At 38.7% G+C, this 18,589-nt stretch overlaps 1 protein-coding gene across 5 annotated transcripts in view; it reads right to left on the bottom strand.

Annotated features, from left to right (window-relative positions):
* The window catches only part of lrp8 (low density lipoprotein receptor-related protein 8, apolipoprotein e receptor), a 564,614-nt gene that overhangs the window by 66,884 nt on the left and 479,141 nt on the right, over positions 1-18,589 (bottom strand). For all 5 annotated transcript variants that reach the window (XM_034179535.1, XM_034179536.1, XM_034179537.1 and 2 more), the window contains exons 11-13: positions 12,587-12,811; positions 6,756-6,874; positions 4,687-4,826 (exon numbers count right to left, since the gene is read on the bottom strand). In XM_034179535.1, the coding sequence (XP_034035426.1) occupies positions 4,687-4,826; positions 6,756-6,874; positions 12,587-12,811 (484 nt within the window). The remainder of the gene's footprint in view (positions 1-4,686; positions 4,827-6,755; positions 6,875-12,586; positions 12,812-18,589) is intronic.

The raw sequence follows: 18,589 nt of genomic DNA, 5'->3' as shown, positions 1-18,589 counted from the left end.
CTGAGAGTGGCCAAAGGTTCCTTAACACTACCCCCCCCCCCCCCCAAAAAAAACACAAAAAAGGCTCCTCCAAAGTGTAACTTTCCCTTATCGATCTGTTGGGACTTGAACCTTCTGATCCACTACTAAAGGGTTTTTAATTTGGTCTATACTGTAACCAGAACAGAAAAAGCTTAGAGCTATTAATCACCAAGGATGAACTTTCAGTGCTGTCTCACTGGGTTTCTTCTTTGTTCTTACACACAGACCTGGACATGATGGATTAACCCTCTTCCTTTGGTTTCTCATCATCACAGTTTGCGCTGCAGAGAATGTAGAAAAAGCCTTTTATGGACCTTAGTCTCTTGCTTCCTCTTCATCTTAAGGTTCTCAGTTGCTGTTTCTTTTTTTTTATCTTCCACACCATCTATACTTTATGATCTCTGAGGGACTGTCTCACTCCCACCTCAATAACTACACCCAAATTAGTTTCATCGATTGCTGTGCTCTACTGTGACTCTACACTTGTCAGCGTTTGAAAACATAATTCCTTCTCTGGGGTTATGCTACTACTGTACTTTCAAAACATCTCAATATTTCTTTGCATCTCAGTTAAACTGTCAGGTCTCTTCTTCAACTTGTCAAGCTCTCAGCTTTCTCTCACAAATCACTCCAGCCTTTCTAGTGTATAGGATACACAATACCAAGTGTAGAGTAGATAATTCAGTGGGAAAAGGTTTGGGTTACCAATATGTACAGTAGACCTGGGCTCAATACCCATTCATGCTATCTTTTTGTCTGTCCTTGTACAAGACACTTCATCTGCACTGTCTCAGTCTACCCAGCTGTAAATGGATACCTGATGTGGCTGGGAATGTAACCTGTGGTACTACTGTACTTGTCGTTTCATCCAGGGGTAGTCACAGACCGTCACTGACTCTATGCTACGGAATCTGGAGATATGTACATGCTCTAACTTCACTTCTTCCCAATCCATGTCCACCATCAAATCATGTGGCAGAAACTCAATGGATTTAGGCATGTAGATAGAGTCAAGTGAATCTATTGATGTTCAAATTAAGCAACAGAATGGTGAATGTGGCAGCATTGTTGGTACAAGACAATCTGGTTTGAGTTGTTAAAAACCTGCAAAACTACTGTGATTTTCATACACAATCATCTGACAGGTGTACAAAAAATGATCTAAAACAGAAATTACATCCAGTGGTCAGTAGCTCCTGAGTGGAAATATGGTGGGATTCAGAGAAGAATAGTCAAACTGGTTCCAGATGATATAAAAGCTCCCATAACTCAAATAACTACTTGTCACAAGCAAGGTATGCAGATAAGCAACCTTGGCAGAACCTTGAAGCAGATGGGCTGCATCAGCAGAAGACCACACTGGGTATCACTTCCCGCCAGCTCAAGACATGAAACTGAGGCTATAGCAGTAACACATCACCAAAAATGGAAAATTGAATGGAAGATTAGAAAAAAAAAATGTTGTCTGGTGTGATGAGTCTTGATTTCTGCTGTGACAGGGTCAGAATTAAAGTCATTAAGTCAATTCTGGAAAGAAAAATGTGTCCCAAACACAACTACCAAGCTCTAATTAATGACGCGGCCAGCAAAGCTTCCAACACAACAGTAAAACACACCATTGTATTGTGACTAAGATATACTGATCTCAGATATTGATTCCTTCAATATACATTGCAAGCTGAGTTTGTGTATTCCTCAAAAAAGTCTGTTTCAAAATCTAATGAACACACACAAATTGTGGAGATGGTACATGTAGTGTAATAGATAGGACTGTTGTCATGCATGTTGGTGAATTGTCACATCACCCGACACATGCACGACAGGTCAATGTGTCTACTATGCTGAAGCTGAGGGGTCGATATGACACAAGCAGCACAAATGGCGGACCATTTTTAACTAAACCTCAGCAACGACACCATATCCTCCAGTTACTCTATTGCTTCCATCCAACCACTGAGTGTCTGGAGTGACTCAAAGTGTCCCAACTGCCCTATTTTGTTGATTTAGAAGGAAAGTAAGTCTGCACACAGAAAATCTTTTCAGAATTTTTGGATTTTCAATTATCTGTACAAAGTTATATTAAATATGTGAGCATGTCATAGCAGTAACAATTACATCAGCGCTTAAGGTTCTTCTAAGCATACACCAAAGTGACTGCTATAAAAAGCGAGACTAGAAGCATCTGTGAATGAGATTTGGTATTTACTAAAGGCCTGTGTTTTTCAATCTGCCATCTCTTGAACTCCAGCCATAATTCCATCACAGCGCAGTAAGAACTTGCAGTGAACTACAGTCTATAAAAACAGTCGAGGGGAATCAATGTGTATCAATGTGGTATCAGTGAGGAAGAGATGTGAGCACAAACCTAATTTCTTTGTGGATCCACCTGTGGAGATTGAATGATGCTTTGCAGTGAGGAGCCCCAATTAGTCCCTGTATCCGAATACTCCGAATAGTATGTACTAACTTTGGTTAGAAACATACAACCCAAATGTTACTGTAGTACATACTTAGTACATACTAAGTAAGCAAGGAAGTACTAGGGATGACATTTGGGTGTACTATGCTTCCGCTATGTTACCTGCCCTTCAATCTCCAGGTTTACAGATGATGAACATGCACATACGTATGCTGTGAAAATGTCTATTTTAGGGCTTTATTAAAAGGTTCCTGATATACAAGTATATTTGTACAATGCCACAGCCCCTCAGATGCTGCGGCAGTCTTCATACATGTCTACTATCTTCTTTGAATTTTCCTGGGATCATCTTCTTCTCTGGTTACCAGGCTCTGGCTGCCTCATACAATAGTGTGGTGTTGGCTGTTTGCACACTATGGTGGGAGAAGATCATCCAGGTACCATACTGCTAAATGCCCACTGAGTGTTTGGACACCCTCCTGGTTGCTGATACTCCAGAAAGTATTCACAGCACTTCACTTTTTCCACATTTTGTTATGTTACAGCCGTTTTCCAAAATGGATGAAATTCTTTTGTTTTTTACTCAAAATTCTGCACACAATACCCCATAATGACAATGTAAAAAAAGTTTTTGTTTTGAGATTTTGGGCAAATTTATGAAAAATAAACAAATGAAGAAATCTAACGTACATAAGCATTCACAGCCTTTGCCATGAAGCTCAAAATTGAACTCAGGTGCATCCTGTTTCCACTGATTATCCTTGAGATGTTTCTACAGCGTAACTGGAGTCCACCTGTTTTATATTCAGTTGATTGGACGTGATTGGGAAAGACACCCAACTGTCTACATATACGGCCCCATAGTGGACAGTGCATGTCAGAGCACAAACCAAGCATGAAGTGAAAGGAACTGTCTGTAGACCTCCATGACAGGATTGTCTCAAGGCACAAATCTGGGGAAGAGTCCACAAGGACTCTCCTAGAGCTGGCCGCCCTTCTAAACTAAGTGATTGGGGAGAAGGGCCTTAGTCAGGGACGTGACTAAGAACCCGATGGTCACTCTGTCAGAGCTCCAGCATTCCTCTGTGGAGAGAGGAGAACCTTCAAGAAGGACAGCCTTCTCTGCAGCAATTCATCAATCAGGCCTATATGGTAGAGTGGCCAGATGGAAGTCACTCCTTTGTAAAAGGCACATGGCAGCCCACCTGCAATTTGCCAAAAGACACCTGAAGGACTCTCAGACCATGAGAAACAAAATTTTCTGGTCTGATGAGACAAAGACTGAACTCTCTGGTGTGAATGTCAGACATCATGTTTGGAGGAAACCAGGCACCATCCCTACAGTGAAGCATGGTGGTGGCACAGTCATGCTGTGGGGATGTTTTTCAGTGGCAGGAACTGGGAGACTAGTCAGGATTGAGGGAAAGATGAATGCAGCAATGTACAGTTTAGACAAGTGTGCAGGTCTAGGAAGACTCCTGGTGGATCTGAACTTCTTCCATTTACGGATGATGGAGATCACTGTGTTCATTGGGACCTTCCCCAGATTTGTGCTTTGAGACAATCCTTTCTTGGAGGCCTACAGACAATTCTTTTGACTTCATGCTTGGCTTGTGCTCTGACATGCACTGACAACTGTGAAAAACCGGTGGTCCTAGGCTCAATTTTGAGCTTCATGGCAAAGGCCGTGAATACTTATGTACACTTGATTTTGTGAAACAAATTTGCAAAAATCTTAAAAAAAAAAACTTTTTTCACACTGTCATTATGGGGTATTGTGTGTAGACGTTTGACGAGAAAAACTAATTTAATCCATTTTGGAATAAGGCTGTAGCATAACAAAATGTGGGAAAGTGTAGCACTGTGAATACTCTCTGGATGCACAGTACATATATATATATATATATATATATATATATATATATATATATATATATATATATATATATATATATATATATATATATATATATATATATATATATATATATATATACACATATACATATATATACATATATATATATATATATATATATATATATATATATATACACATGCTTTGAAAATGGGGAACAGTAAAGGTAATTTATTGTTTTTGTTGACGGAGTATAACATTTAAAGCAGCTGGAGCAGCAGTTCAATGAAAAACAAAAAAAGTTTGATGATTCCTTCAAACAGTCACAAAGATAATAAGAGACTTAATGATCTGTAGCCAAATTGTCTGCACTGCTTCTGCTGCCTACCTCGAAGATGGTGAGAGCAAAGGGGTGGCCCAGGTGGTGATCGGAGGACAGCAGCACTTTGCGGTTCCCTCCATTCAGATCTACGCTGGATAGCAAGTGCAGCTTGGAGTCCACCCAGTACAGACGTCTGTTGGACAAGTCTGAGAAGATGAAAGGCAAGAAAGGACAAAACCAAAGAAGGGGGGGGGGGGGGGGTGCAGAAGAAGGAAAGAGGTCATTCAGAGAGAAAAGGCCTGGGGTGAGAGAGGTATATGAATGTAATGGCCCAGCAGCAACACCATCAATCTTCTTTGACAGGACGGCCGTGGTCATGTGCTGAGAAAACACAGACGCGATTGTAATATTGCTGGTTGACTTCTTTGCAGATGAACGAATATGTGCCCTTGAGCAAATTGATTAGTCTTGCAGGGCTTATTTCAGTAAAAAACTTCAGTGGGTTTTTCAACTGTTTCTCTACATTTGGGTCCTCGATAAGAGTTTGGTCTCTTTGCTTTGTGGCTTGTTTAAGCTTCTTAAATATGTTTTGCAACTTTTAAGTTTTGATTTGACAACTAATGGTGATTTCTCATTTCAAAGTAGAAGGATTACAACAAACCTACAAAGACAAAAATACAACAGCTTAAAGTTGGATTAACAGTCTATATATGTGTCCTTGCGACAGACTGGCATCCTGTGCGTAGACTCCAGCGCCCCACAACCCTTGGCTGGAGTAAACGGTTGAAGATGAGTGTGTGTGTGAGTAAACATAGGTTAACAGTAAAATGTTTTAAACCTTCTCTGATCAGACTAAATCCCCAACCTGTATGGTTGGGGATTGAACTTGCGGCCATGTGGCTGCCGGCCTGGTCCTAACCTACATCAGTCAGATTCAATACTTCGACAGACAAAATCTGAGTGTATCTTGCTTTAATTGTATATTTATCTCAATAGGATTTCACTTTTGCAGGATAATCTCTATATTCTTAAATACCAAAGTTAGACAGGTATAAATATAATAATTATTATAATTTGTTTTCCCCAATAATGTATTTGCTACTTCAAAAACTATTCACAACTGTAAGTTGTGCTTGTCAGGAGAAATTCTGTCTTTCTCTACGTCTTCCTGGCAAAATTTTGTATCTTAAAATTCAGAAACTATAATGAGCTCAAAATCTAAATTTTTCTATCTTAATATCAGGAGATCAAAGGTCTGCCTGCCAAAAAAAACAAAAAAACAAAAACAAACAAAAAACAAAAAACATGCATTTCTGACTTTTATAAATGCCTTTTTTTTTTAAACAAAATTTTGGATTTAGTTAGAAAATAATCATCTGCACAGTACACGAGTGGTTAATCAATGATCTAAACCCTCATTAGTTGCAGCCCTGAAAAAAAAAAAATCTGAGCAATCTTCACAACTTCACCTCTCTGGACTCGGATAATCACCTGCTCTATAAGAAATCAATGACTAAGGGGGGAAAACAAGCCACTTGTTATCCAGCAGCGGTCCAAGAGCGGCTCGCTCTCTCCTTTGCCTTTCTCGAAAAAATAATTTGTTTTCATACAGATGTAGTGACACCTCAATTCCACTCGGAGTGCAGTGACTGCGTGCCCCTCTCCCTCCTCAGGCAAGGGCAACTGAGAGAAATTGGCTGGCGCCGCAGCGGGAATTGAAAGGGATGATGGGAGGTATCGACGGCACACAGCGTCTGGCTTATTAATTCGGAGGCCTGTATTCGTTGTGTTGATTGATGAGAGTGAGACACAAACTGAGCTCCAGCAATAAGAGCTGCTTTGTCTTCACTCCAGTCTGTTTCTTTGTTTCTCTTCAGCTCCATAATTTATTTTTTCTTTATGTTGAATTTCATAAAATCATTTTCCCGTCTATTCAAACAGCACTTTGACAGAGTAGCTGTTTTTTTTTTTTTTTTTTTTGGTTTTCTTGTTTCTTTTTTAAGATAACCGTGTTTTCAGCGCTAATTGATTTTTCTGTAGTTTCTGTTTTATCATATTTTTCTCTACTTTACATTCTCACTAACACCCCCCACTCCTCCGCTTCTTCGCACCCGTCCCTCCCTCTGGTTTCTTACCCAGAGTGATTCCATTGGGCCACTCGATGTGTTCAGACACCAGAACCTGGCGGTCCACTCCATTCATGCCAGCCTTCTCGATTTTGGCCTCATCCCCCCAGTCTGACCAGTACATAAAGCTGTGCAAAGACACACAGACCAGTTACATAAAGACAGTTACTTAAAAAAAGATTCACTTCACTCTGCATTCACATTACTGCCTGAGAGGACTTGATGGCTTGCTTACCCTGACCTTTCTCCCACTCAACAAAAATATAAACACAACACTTTTGGTTTTGCTCCCATTTTGTATGAGATGAACTCAAAGATCTAAAACTTTTTCCACATATACAATATCACCATTTCTCTCAAATATTGTTCACAAACCAGTCTAAATCTGTGATAGTGAGCACTTCTCCTTTGCTGAGATAATCCATCCCACCTCACAGGTGTGTGCCAGATGCTGATTAGACACCATGATTAGTGCACAGGTGTGCCTTAGACTGTCCACAATAAAAGGCCACTCTGAAAGGTGCAGTTTTATCACACAGCACAATGTCACAGATGTCTCAAGATTTGAGGGAGCGTGCAGTTGGCATGCTGACAGCAGGAATGTCAACCAGAGCTGTTGCTCGTGTATTGAATGTTCATTTCTCTACCATAAGCCGTCTCCAAAGGCGTTTCAGAGAATTTGGCAGTACATCCAACCAGCCTCACAACCGCAGACCACGTGTAACCACACCAGCCCAGGACCTCCACATCCAGCATGTTCACCTCCAAGATCGTCTGAGACCAGCCACTCGGACAGCTGCTGAAACAATCGGTTTGCATAACCAAAGAATTTCTGCACAAACTGTCAGAAACCATCTCAGGGAAGCTCATCTGCATGCTCGTCGTCCTCATTGGGGTCTTTACCTGACTCCAGTTCGTCGTCGTAACCGACTTGAGTGGGCAAATGCTCACATTCGCTGGCGTTTGGCATGTTGGAGAGGTGTTCTCTTCACAGATGAATCCCAGTTCACACTGTCCAGGGCAGATGGCAGACAGCGTGTGTGGCGTCGTGTGGGTGAGCGGTTTTCTGATATCAATGTTGTGGATCGAGTGGCCCATGGTGGCGGTGGGGTTATGGTATGGGCAGGCGTCTGTTATGGATGAAGAACACAGGTGCATTTTATTGATGGCATTTTGAATGCACAGAGATACCGTGACGAGATCCTGAGGCCCATTGTTGTGCCATACATCCAAGAACATCACCTCATGTTGCAGCAGGATAATGCACGGCCCCATGTTGCAAGGATCTGTACACAATTCTTGGAAGCTGAAAATGTCCCAGTTCTTGCATGGCCGGCATACTCACCGGACATGTCACCCATTGAGCATGTTTGGGATGCTCTGGACCGGCGTATACGACAGCGTGTACCAGTTCCTGCCAATATCCAGCAACTTCGCACAGCCATTGAAGAGGAGTGGACCAACATTCCACAGGCCACAATTGACAACCTGATCAACTCTATGCGAAGGAGATGTGTTGCACTGCATGAGGCAAATGGTGGTCACACCAGATACTGACTGGTATCCCCCCCAATAAAACAAAACTGCACCTTTCAGAGTGGCCTTTTATTGTGGACAGTCTAAGGCACACCTGTGCACTAATCATGGTGTCTAATCAGCATCTTGATATGGCACACCTGTGAGGTGGGATGGATTATCTCAGCAAAGGAGAAGTGCTCACTATCACAGATTTAGACTGGTTTGTGAACAATATTTGAGGGAAATGGTGATATTGTGTATGTGGAAAAAGTTTTACATCTTTGAGTTCATCTCATACAAAATGGGAGCAAAACCAAAAGTGTTGCGTTTATATTTTTGTTGAGTGTACATATCAGACTCAGAAATACTTCATATGTTTAATTTCATTCATTTTTCATTCATTTCATTTATTTATTTATTTCATTCATTTAAAAGAAAAAAAAAAAAAACAGAAAAGCAGAAATAAAGCATCTCCATTACCAGAATGAAAAGGAGCAGAGAGAAGAACAAGTCTTATATTTTCTGCCCCTTTTTACAATACAATCTTTCAATATCCAGCGTCATTTTTCAACATTATTTAACAGATTGTATTTCTTTAACTTGTCACATACCACTGACTTATTTCATAATCATGACCATTATTAAATAGATTACATCTCTGACAGGTTACATTTTTAAACTTAAAACATTTTATACATTATTAACAAATTACATTTTTTTTTAAACTTCCTTACAGCCCACTAACTTATTTTATAGTTTCATACTTACTTAATACATCTAGTTTAATACGTTTTTTAAATAATTTAAGCGACCTTAATTCTTTAATTTCTTTGTTGAGATTGTTCCATAATTTTACACCATTTACTGCAATACTCCGTTCTTTTACTCTGGTTCTGTATCTTGGTTTTCTAAAGACTTCTATTCCTTTCAGTTTATAACTACTTACTCTTTTCTCAAACATATTTTGAATGTTTGTTGGTAAAGTATTTTTATTTGCTTGGTACATTGTAATATTTTCAAATCGACCAAATCACGAAATTTAAGTACCCTGTACTTAATAAACAATGGATTAGATGGATCTCTAAAACCACTGTTGCTAATCACCCTTAAAGCCCTTTTCTGCAGAATAAACAAAGGTTGTATATAAGTTGTATATGTTGATCCCCAGATTTCTACACAATAAGTTAAATATGGGAAAATCAATGAATTGTACAATGTTAATAAACCATAACTATTTAATGAATATTTTACTTTATGCAAAACAGCAATGGCTTTCGCTATTTTTCCTTTTATGTAATTTATGTGTGACTTCCATGTAAGATCTTCATCAATTATGACTCCTAAAAATTTCATTTCTTTTACCCTTTGTATATCCATTCCATCTATTTGTAATGACACGTTATTTTTTTTTGCTCTGTCATTAAACAATATGAAATTTGTCTTATTAATATTAAGTGACAGTCTGTTTATATCAAACCAATGCTTAACCTTTTCCAATTCTGTTTTTATCACTTGTGCTACTTCCTGTATATCTGATCCAGAGTAAAACAGCGTTGTATCATCAGCAAATAAAATGCTACCAAGCACATTAGATACATTCACAAAATCATTGATATACAAAATAAACAGTTTGGGTCCAAGTACTGATCCTTGTGGTACTCCATAAGCAATATTACACAATTCTGATTTGATATTATTTATCTGAACAAACTGTTTTCTGTTTTCTAAGTAGCTTTTTACCCACTGATGTGCAATACCTCTTATTCCATATTGTTGTAACTTGTGAAGCAATCTTGAGTGGTCAATAACATCAAAAGCTTTTTTCAAGTCAATAAAATTACTTACAAAATAATCCTTATTTTCTATTGTTGTTGATATTTTCTCTATTAATTCCATAATTGCCATAGCTGTCGAATGTTTTGTTCTGAATCCATACTGAACATTATTTAAAATATGATGTTTCTCAGTGAATTTATCCAACCTTGTCACAAAAACTTTTTCCATAATTTTAGAAAACTGTGGAAGCAATGATACTGGCCTGTAATTAGAGAATTTATGTTTGTCTCCATTTTTATATAATGGGACTACCTTGGCAATTTTCATTTAATCTGGAAAAATCCCTGTTGACAGAGACAGATTACAAATATAAGTAAATGGTTCAATAACAGTTTCTATTATACTTTTTACAGTCATCATGTCTAAATCTTCATGGTCAGTTGATCTTTTGCTTACATAGTTTTTTACAATATTTCTTATTTCATCTTTATCCACATTGTCCAGGAAAATACTATTGACCGTATTTACAAATGTATGTAAAGTATCTTCTACTATTGGTTTATTTCCCACCAGACTTGATCCTACATTTGAAAAATAATCATTAAACCCATTTGCCACTTCTTTTATGTCATATATCTCTTTATTTTCTTTGACAAAGTAATTTGGAAAAGTTGCTTTCGCTCCATCACTTTCAATCACACTTTTTATAATTCCCCATGTTGCCCTCATATTATCTTTATTCTTATTTAATTGTTCACTATAATAATCTTTTTTTTGTTTCCTAATTATTGTCAATAGTTTATTTTTATATTTTTTGTATCTGTGTTCTGTTTCCTTTGTTTGCATTTTTAAAAAGCACCTGTATAAATAGTTTTTCTTTGCACAAGCATTTTTTATTCCCTTTGTCAGCCATGGTTTATTTACTCTTTTCTTACTCATTTCTATTAATTTACAGTTTTTATTATATGATTTCATCAATATTTTCATAAATGAGTTATATGCTACATTAACATCACTGACATAAACTTCTTCCCAATTTTGATTTTTAAGATCATATTTTAATGCCTCTAAGGCTTTTACTGACTTGTCTCTTTTAAAGTTTATAACAGTTTTTTTTCTTGTACCTATTTTTATATTTAAATATTGAAAAGACTGGTAAATGATCACTAACATCTGTCATCAAGATCCCATTCCTGATAATTTCACAAGTGTCTGGTGCTCTGTATACACAACTGATTAAAATATTTTTAGATGTTTCATGTACAAGTTCCACTGTTACAATTTCAATGATGTCATCCACAGTTGTCATTTCTTCTACAATTGTACATATCAGATCTGCCTTTATGTACAGAGCAACACCACCGCCCCTTTTATCTCTTCTGTTCACAAAATACAGCTCATATCCCTCTATTTGAACATCAGTCATTTGCACAAGTCAAAATTAGAACAAACCTGAAACAAAAAACAATTATCTGTAAAGTACAATGTGTGTGTCTTTGAGGAAAAACGTGATGATTAGGCTTCACTTGCATGCATGTTGTCGCAGCTCTGCAGATACTTGGACAAAAATGTTGCAGGGCAAAGACAAGTTGCACAGCAACTGAAAAATCAGGTGATTAAAGCTAGTGTGTAGGTTTTAGTCCCATCTAGTGGTGAGATTACAGACTGCATTATGCTGTTGCTGGTCCTGATTTTGTTTCCCTTAAAATTTTCACTTCTTTGGTGACAGGGAGGGGAGGGCAGCACTGTGGCTTAGTGGTTAGCACTGTTGCCTCACAACAAGAAGGTCATGGTTTGGATTCCCACTGTGATCTTTCTGTGTGGAGTTTGCGTGTTCTCCCCGTGTTTGCGTGGGTTCCCTCCGGGTGCTCCGGCTTCCTCCCACATCCAAAGGCATGCAGGTTAGGTGGATTGGAAACATTTAATTGTCCGTAGGTGTGCATGTGGGTGTGAATGTGCTTGTTTGTCTATATGTGAACCTGCAACAGACTGAAGTCCTATCCAGGGTGTACCCCACCTTGTGCTCTATGACTGCTGGGATAGGCCCCAGCCCCCTGTGACCCTTAATTGGATTCGTGTTCCTTTGCCTTCTCTTGTGATAAGCAATTTGCGACATCCTGAATTTCACATAAATTAGGGTTTTCAAACTTTTTAGCCTTCACTAGCACCCAGTAGACACTATATAGGGGAGCATCCACTGGTTTCTCTGCCTTTCTCTTCAGTCTTCCAGCTACACTGCAGAATGTGAAAGTTTGTCACTTTTGGGCTACTGTACCAGCATGGTTGTGCAACATGGCAGCCTCAGTGAGCAGCCTGCTCCTATGTAGAAATAAAGGACTCATTCTAACCTCATGAAAACACATTGACTCACTGTTGCAGGTAATGATATCCTAATGAACAGATGACTATGAATGCTATATGCCATTTCTGAAAATAAACACTTCTAAATCCTACAAACTGTAGCTTGGGCTATAATTTTTAGCTTCACTTGGTGTCGTAAAACATTTAAACTCTTATTTTAGATCAAATTTCCTTCTCCTACTCACCCTTGGTGTGGATCTACTACAATGGCTCTTGGCTCACTCAGCTCTGTGGCAATCAGAACCTTCCTCTTCCTGCCGTCTCCCGTGGCAACAGAGACGGTCTTGTTGCCCGAGTCGGTCCAGTAGATATTCTTGTGGACCCAGTCAACGGCCAGTCCCTCGGGTGAGTGCAGCGAGTCGATGAGTGTCACCTGCTCAGACAAGTCACTTGCCTTGTTGATGTAAGCGCTGGTGGGGAATAAAAAGAAAGACAAAAAAAGACATCAATTATTGTAGTGGCAGTAAAGTCTGAACAGGGTTCTCCCCAGAAATGTTTAGTATAGCAATTCTGTTAGCAATGATCACCCAAGGCGGCACATTTTTGCCATGTTTAGTGGACAATCAGGTGCTTAAGCTTAAAACAGCACCCAAATCATGAGCTCACAACAACAGTTACTGAAAATAAAACGGTTATATGTACATTTCTATCATAGATTTGATTAAAGAATGCTCAGGCAGTATTGTCACACACAGTGATATTACTTCAATACATTTAATGAAATACAGTTCACATTGAATTGACTCTGTGTCAGCTATCAATAGTATTGGGACAAGTTCATCCAGGAGTCAGCAAGACCTCATTTAGGACATTCTTTTGCCGATTGGGGATGTCCTTATATATTGTAATAAATATTCCAGAGAAAGGCAAGCGCTTCCCTCAGAATGTAGAAGAATAGGCCTGAAAGAAATTTCTGTATGAAGCATTTTAGACATAGGGTGAAGTGGGAGGGGGAAGTGTAGATTTTTTAAATACTTGAAAGACACTGGACTCATCGAGAGGATTTAGTACTGCAATAACGGACTGATGCAAAAAGGTGGCAGCAATGCAACAATAAGGATGCTGGCTGCTGCTAAATGCCATAGAAGAAGAAAGGGTGCGCTCAATTTATTTCACAGGGGCATGTTTTGAGGTCGTACTGCATTTCTGCACTTACACCATGCCTCAAGAAACCACCAAAAAAGAAATAAAGTATGTAATTTACTCATATTTATTTTCAGTCTAGACATATCGTTGGACTCGGACCCGTTGACTGTGCAGCTAATTTCGTTTCCTCAGCAGAGCGTGCACAAGACAAAAACAAACATGTTTTTGTCATGGCGAGAGGTCGGAGCTATCGCTCCCCTGCGCAAAAACTGCTGAAGTTTGATGACACAGAGATGTGAAGAAATTTAACTTTGTCACTGAAAAAAAAAATGGTAAAATAGAATTTAACAAATATTTGTAGGGCCCAAGCAGGCCACTATTTTATAAATTGTACTGGCCTGTAGTAGTCCGACAGCGGCCAAATTGCCACAGTATTTATTTCTCATTGTAACACATAACCACAATTCCATTTATTTTCAATGCTGGCATTGTGGTGTTTAAAACAGGCTATCAAATATAATAGGTGTGACAAGTACTTGTCAACTCGGGATGGATATGGCAATCAAATTGGGTATCTAGCAACTGTTACAATGCAGTCTGATCTTACAAAGAGAGTACCTGTTGTTCCCTTCACTCTCTGGATTCTGTAGATGCTTTCAGACAGCAACTAAAGACACATTTTTTTCAAACTGGCATTTTAGTTTCGATTACTTGACTGTTTTTTATATTTGTATGTGTTGTTTTTGTCTATTTATATCATGTGACGCACTTTGTGACCTTGGTCTGAGAAAAGTGCTATATCATCATCATCAAACCTGAACAAATGTAACGATATCTGAATGAATCAATAACTAAAGCTTCGACACCCTTGCATCACTAATGTGCAACTAACTTCATGTTTGGGATGAAAAAGCAATGTTTTCATGCAGAAACAATAGCACTAGAACATTTTATCAACTATTTGAACTATTTACGCATGTTCCAACCGTTTGTGGCTAGCCTGCATGTGCGTGTCTTCGGGAGTAGCCTTCATTTGGCACGGACTGTTCTCCATGGCTGATGGAGAACTCAGAATGTGTAGACAAACAAAAGTTGTTGTTGTGAAGACAAACAATCTCTCACCTGTTGTCAAGACAAACAACATCTCATACCTGCACCTACTGCAGAAATGAGGGCGAGGATGGTTGCACTCGGTTGTATGCCCACTCTCTGTAACGTCATCGTGAATGTTTTGCTTCGATTTCATTTCAGGGGGAGGTGATGGTCTAGTGGTTAAGGTGTTGGGCCTGAGACCAGAAGATCCTCAGTTCAAATCCCCGCCTGACTGGAAAATCACTAAGGGTCCTTGGGCAAGGTCTTTAATCCCCTATTGCTCCTGGTGTGTAGTGAGCGCCTTGTATGGCAGCACCCTGACATCGGAGTGAATGTGAGGCATAATTGTAAAGCGCTTTGGGCATCTTATGCAGATGGAAAAGCCATTTACCATTTAAGGCGTTCATTTTTCTGTCAGTTTTGGATTTGTTTCGTTCCTTTCGTTTCAATGATGGGAAAAGTGTAGGATCTTTTGTCTACCTTTTCGCAAAGATTTTTGACTTTTTGACATTTTATTCTTCGTACAGCTATCGCCGTGTGCCATGTGACCGGGACATAAGCCAAGACTGCTGTCCATTTAAAGCCGGGTGAATGCAAAAGAAGTGTTTTGACCAATCTTTGCAGTCACATAGCGTGAATGATAGATACATACGTCCACTTCCTGAATGGGGTGAACATTAATAATGTGGAGATAAAATAACTGCAAAGGTTTACTTGCTGAATTTGTTTTTAACTATTCTCATCTTCAAATCAAGAAAGATGTGTGAGTGTGTGCAACACTGGCCTTGGCTATGCCAAACAGGTATTCTTTAAAGTAGATTATGTGATGTCTGGGACAGCCAAACCTGACACCTCCTTAACCACCTCAGGCCTCCCACCAAACAACACCACCTCCCAAGGCGAATGAGTCTGTCCTTTTCTATCAGAAAGTCTACAAAACAACGTGCCGTTCTGTCTGTCTGTCACTCCATTCTTGTACAACAGTCTCTTCTCAGTCTCTTTCAATTTTCCCCTTGCTTGCCATTTTCTGTCTATTCCCATATCCCAATTTCACACTCTTTCACCAGTGACATATCTTCAGACTCGACACATTAATACAACCCCTGGCAATAATTATGGAATCACCGGCCTCGGAGGATGTTCATTCAGTTGTTTAATTTTGTAGAAAAAAAGCAGATCACAGACATGACATAAAACTAAAGTCATTTCAAATGGCAACTTTCTGGCTTTAAGAAACACTATAAGAAATCAGGAAAAATAATTGTGGCAGTCAGTAACGGTTACTTTTTTAGACCAAGCAGAGGGAAAAAAATATGGACTCACTCAATTCTGAGGAATAAATTATGGAATCACCCTGTAAATTTTCATCCCCAAAACTAACACCTGCATCAAATCAGATCTGCTCGTTAGTCTGCATCTAAAAAGGAGTGATCACACCTTGGAGAGCTGTTGCACCAAGTGGACTGACATGAATCATGGCTCCAACATGAGAGATGTCAATTGAAACAAAGGAGAGGATTATCAAACTCTTAAAAGAGGGTAAATCATCACGCAATGTTGCAAAAGATGTTGGTTGTTCACAGTCAGCTGTGTCTAAACTCTGGCCCAAATACAAACAACATGGGAAGGTTGTTAAAGGCAAAAATACTGGTAGACCAAGGAAGACATCAAAGCGTCAAGAGAGAAAACGTAAAGCAATATGTCTCAAATATTGAAAATGCACAACAAAACAAATGAGGAACGATGGATGAAAGTCATATTCAGCGATGAATCTCAAATCTGCATTGGGCAAAGTGACGATGCTGGAACTTTTGTTTGGTGCCGTTCCAATGAGATTTATAAAGATGACTGCCTGAAGAGAACATGTAAATTTCCACAGTCATTGATGATATGGGGCTGCATGTCAGGTAAAGGCACTGGGGAGATGGCTGTCATTACATCATCAATAAATGCAGAAGTTTATGTTACGATATTTTGGACACTTTTCTTATCCCATCAATTGAAAGGATGTTTGGGGATGATGAAATCATTTTTCAAGATGATAATGCATCTTGCCATAGAGCAAAAACTGTTAACATTCCTTGCAAAAAGATACATAGGGTCAATGTCATGGCCTGCAAATAGTCTGGATCGTAATCCAATTGAAAATCTTTGGTGGAAGTTGAAGAAAATGGTCCATGACAAGGCTCCAACCTGCAAAGCTGATCTGGCAACAGCAATCAGAGAAAGTTGGGGCCAGATTGATGAAGAGTACTGTTTGTCACTCATTAAGTCCATGCCTCAGAGACTGCAAGCTGTTATAAAAGCCAGAGGTGGTGCAACAAAATACTAGTGATGTGTTGGAGCGTTCTTTTGTTTTTCATGATTCCATAATTTTTTCCTCAGAATTGAGTGATTCCATATTTTTTCCCCTCTGCTTGGTCTAAAAAAGTAACCGTTACTGACTGCCACAATTTTTTTTTTCCTGATTTCTGATAGTGTTTCTTAAAGCCAGAAAGTTGCCATTTGAAATGACTTTAGTTTTGTGTCATGTCTGTGATCTGCTTTTTTTCTACAAAATTAAACAATTGAATGAACATCCTCCGAGGCCAGTGATTCCATAATTTTTGCCAGGGGTTGTAGAACCGTACAAAACACGGCAATACAAGACAACCTTGTTTAACATTTGGAAATGCAATGTCCTGATTTACACCCTATTGTCACATCTTAATGGAACTGATAATCAAGAAGAGATGGAGGGATGGGAGGAGCTTATTAGATAGAGAAGGATGGGGAAGTTGCTGGAGCAATGGATGAGGTAGAGACAGATGAGTTCAGGACTTGGAAGCAGATTGTGTTGTTAATTGCCTGTGCTACCGCTTGCCAGCATAAATATCATCTTTACGGAGATAAACACTACACTTCTACTTTTTTGCAATGAATAAACCCCAACATTGTCTAACGTCCTACGGTTTACAACATGTATTCAACACCTGTGTCTCACTCAGGGGGTAAATTAAAGTAAGTGCTAGAGCATGATGGACACGAATGAAATCCCACACGTTAGTGGAGCAACTGTCACACACATCTCTGATATAAAAATGGTAATTTATCCAACTGTAGCAAAATCTAAAATACGCCACCACATTAAAAACAGCTATACTGCAACTAGTGCACAGTATTTATTTCTCATTGTAACACATAACCACAATTCCATTTATTTTCAATGCTGGCATTGTGGTGTTTAAAACAGGCTATCAAATATAATAGGTGTGACAAGTACTTGTCAACTCAGGATGGATGTGGCAATCAAATTGGGTATCTAGCAACTGTTACAATGCAGTCTGATCTTACAAAGAGAGTACCTGTTGTTCCCTTCACTCTCTGGATTCTGTAGATGCTTTCAGACAGCAACTAAAGACACATTTTTTTCAAACTGGCATTTTAGTTTCGATTACTTGACTGTTTTTTATATTTGTATGTGTTGTTTTTGTCTATTTATATCATGTGACGCACTTTGTGACCTTGGTCTGAGAAAAGTGCTATATCATCATCATCAAACTTTACTGCAGACTCCAATGTCCAAATAGACATACCATCACATACAAAACATAAAACAAACATATAGTATAAAAAAGGCATTATATCACCTAATAATAATAATAATAATAATAATAATAATTATATAATAATAATAATAATAATATATATATATATATATATATATATATATATATATATATCCTATATATATATATAAGTGCTTGTGCAAATAAAATAAATAAATGAAAAATAAATAAAGCCTCCTTACTTATTTACTTACAAATACTTTCAGTATGGTTAAGGTTGTTATTGGTGGACAAGTTACAAGGATTCACAATATTATTACTACTTAGAAGGCCCTTAGAAGGTCTTTCCTATGACCAACTTGACCAAGCTGTGGAGGATGAAAGTCTGTGGCACCCTGTATTCCTACTCTCAAAACCAGCAACAAGGTAATTGATTTGATTGCTCAGCTGCTCATCTGCACA

The sequence above is a fragment of the Thalassophryne amazonica genome, chromosome 10 (assembly GCF_902500255.1).
Source record: "Thalassophryne amazonica chromosome 10, fThaAma1.1, whole genome shotgun sequence".
Taxonomy (NCBI): domain Eukaryota; kingdom Metazoa; phylum Chordata; class Actinopteri; order Batrachoidiformes; family Batrachoididae; genus Thalassophryne; species Thalassophryne amazonica.
The sequence above is the reverse complement of the archived record's forward strand: the minus strand, read 5'-3'. Positions and strand labels throughout refer to the sequence as shown.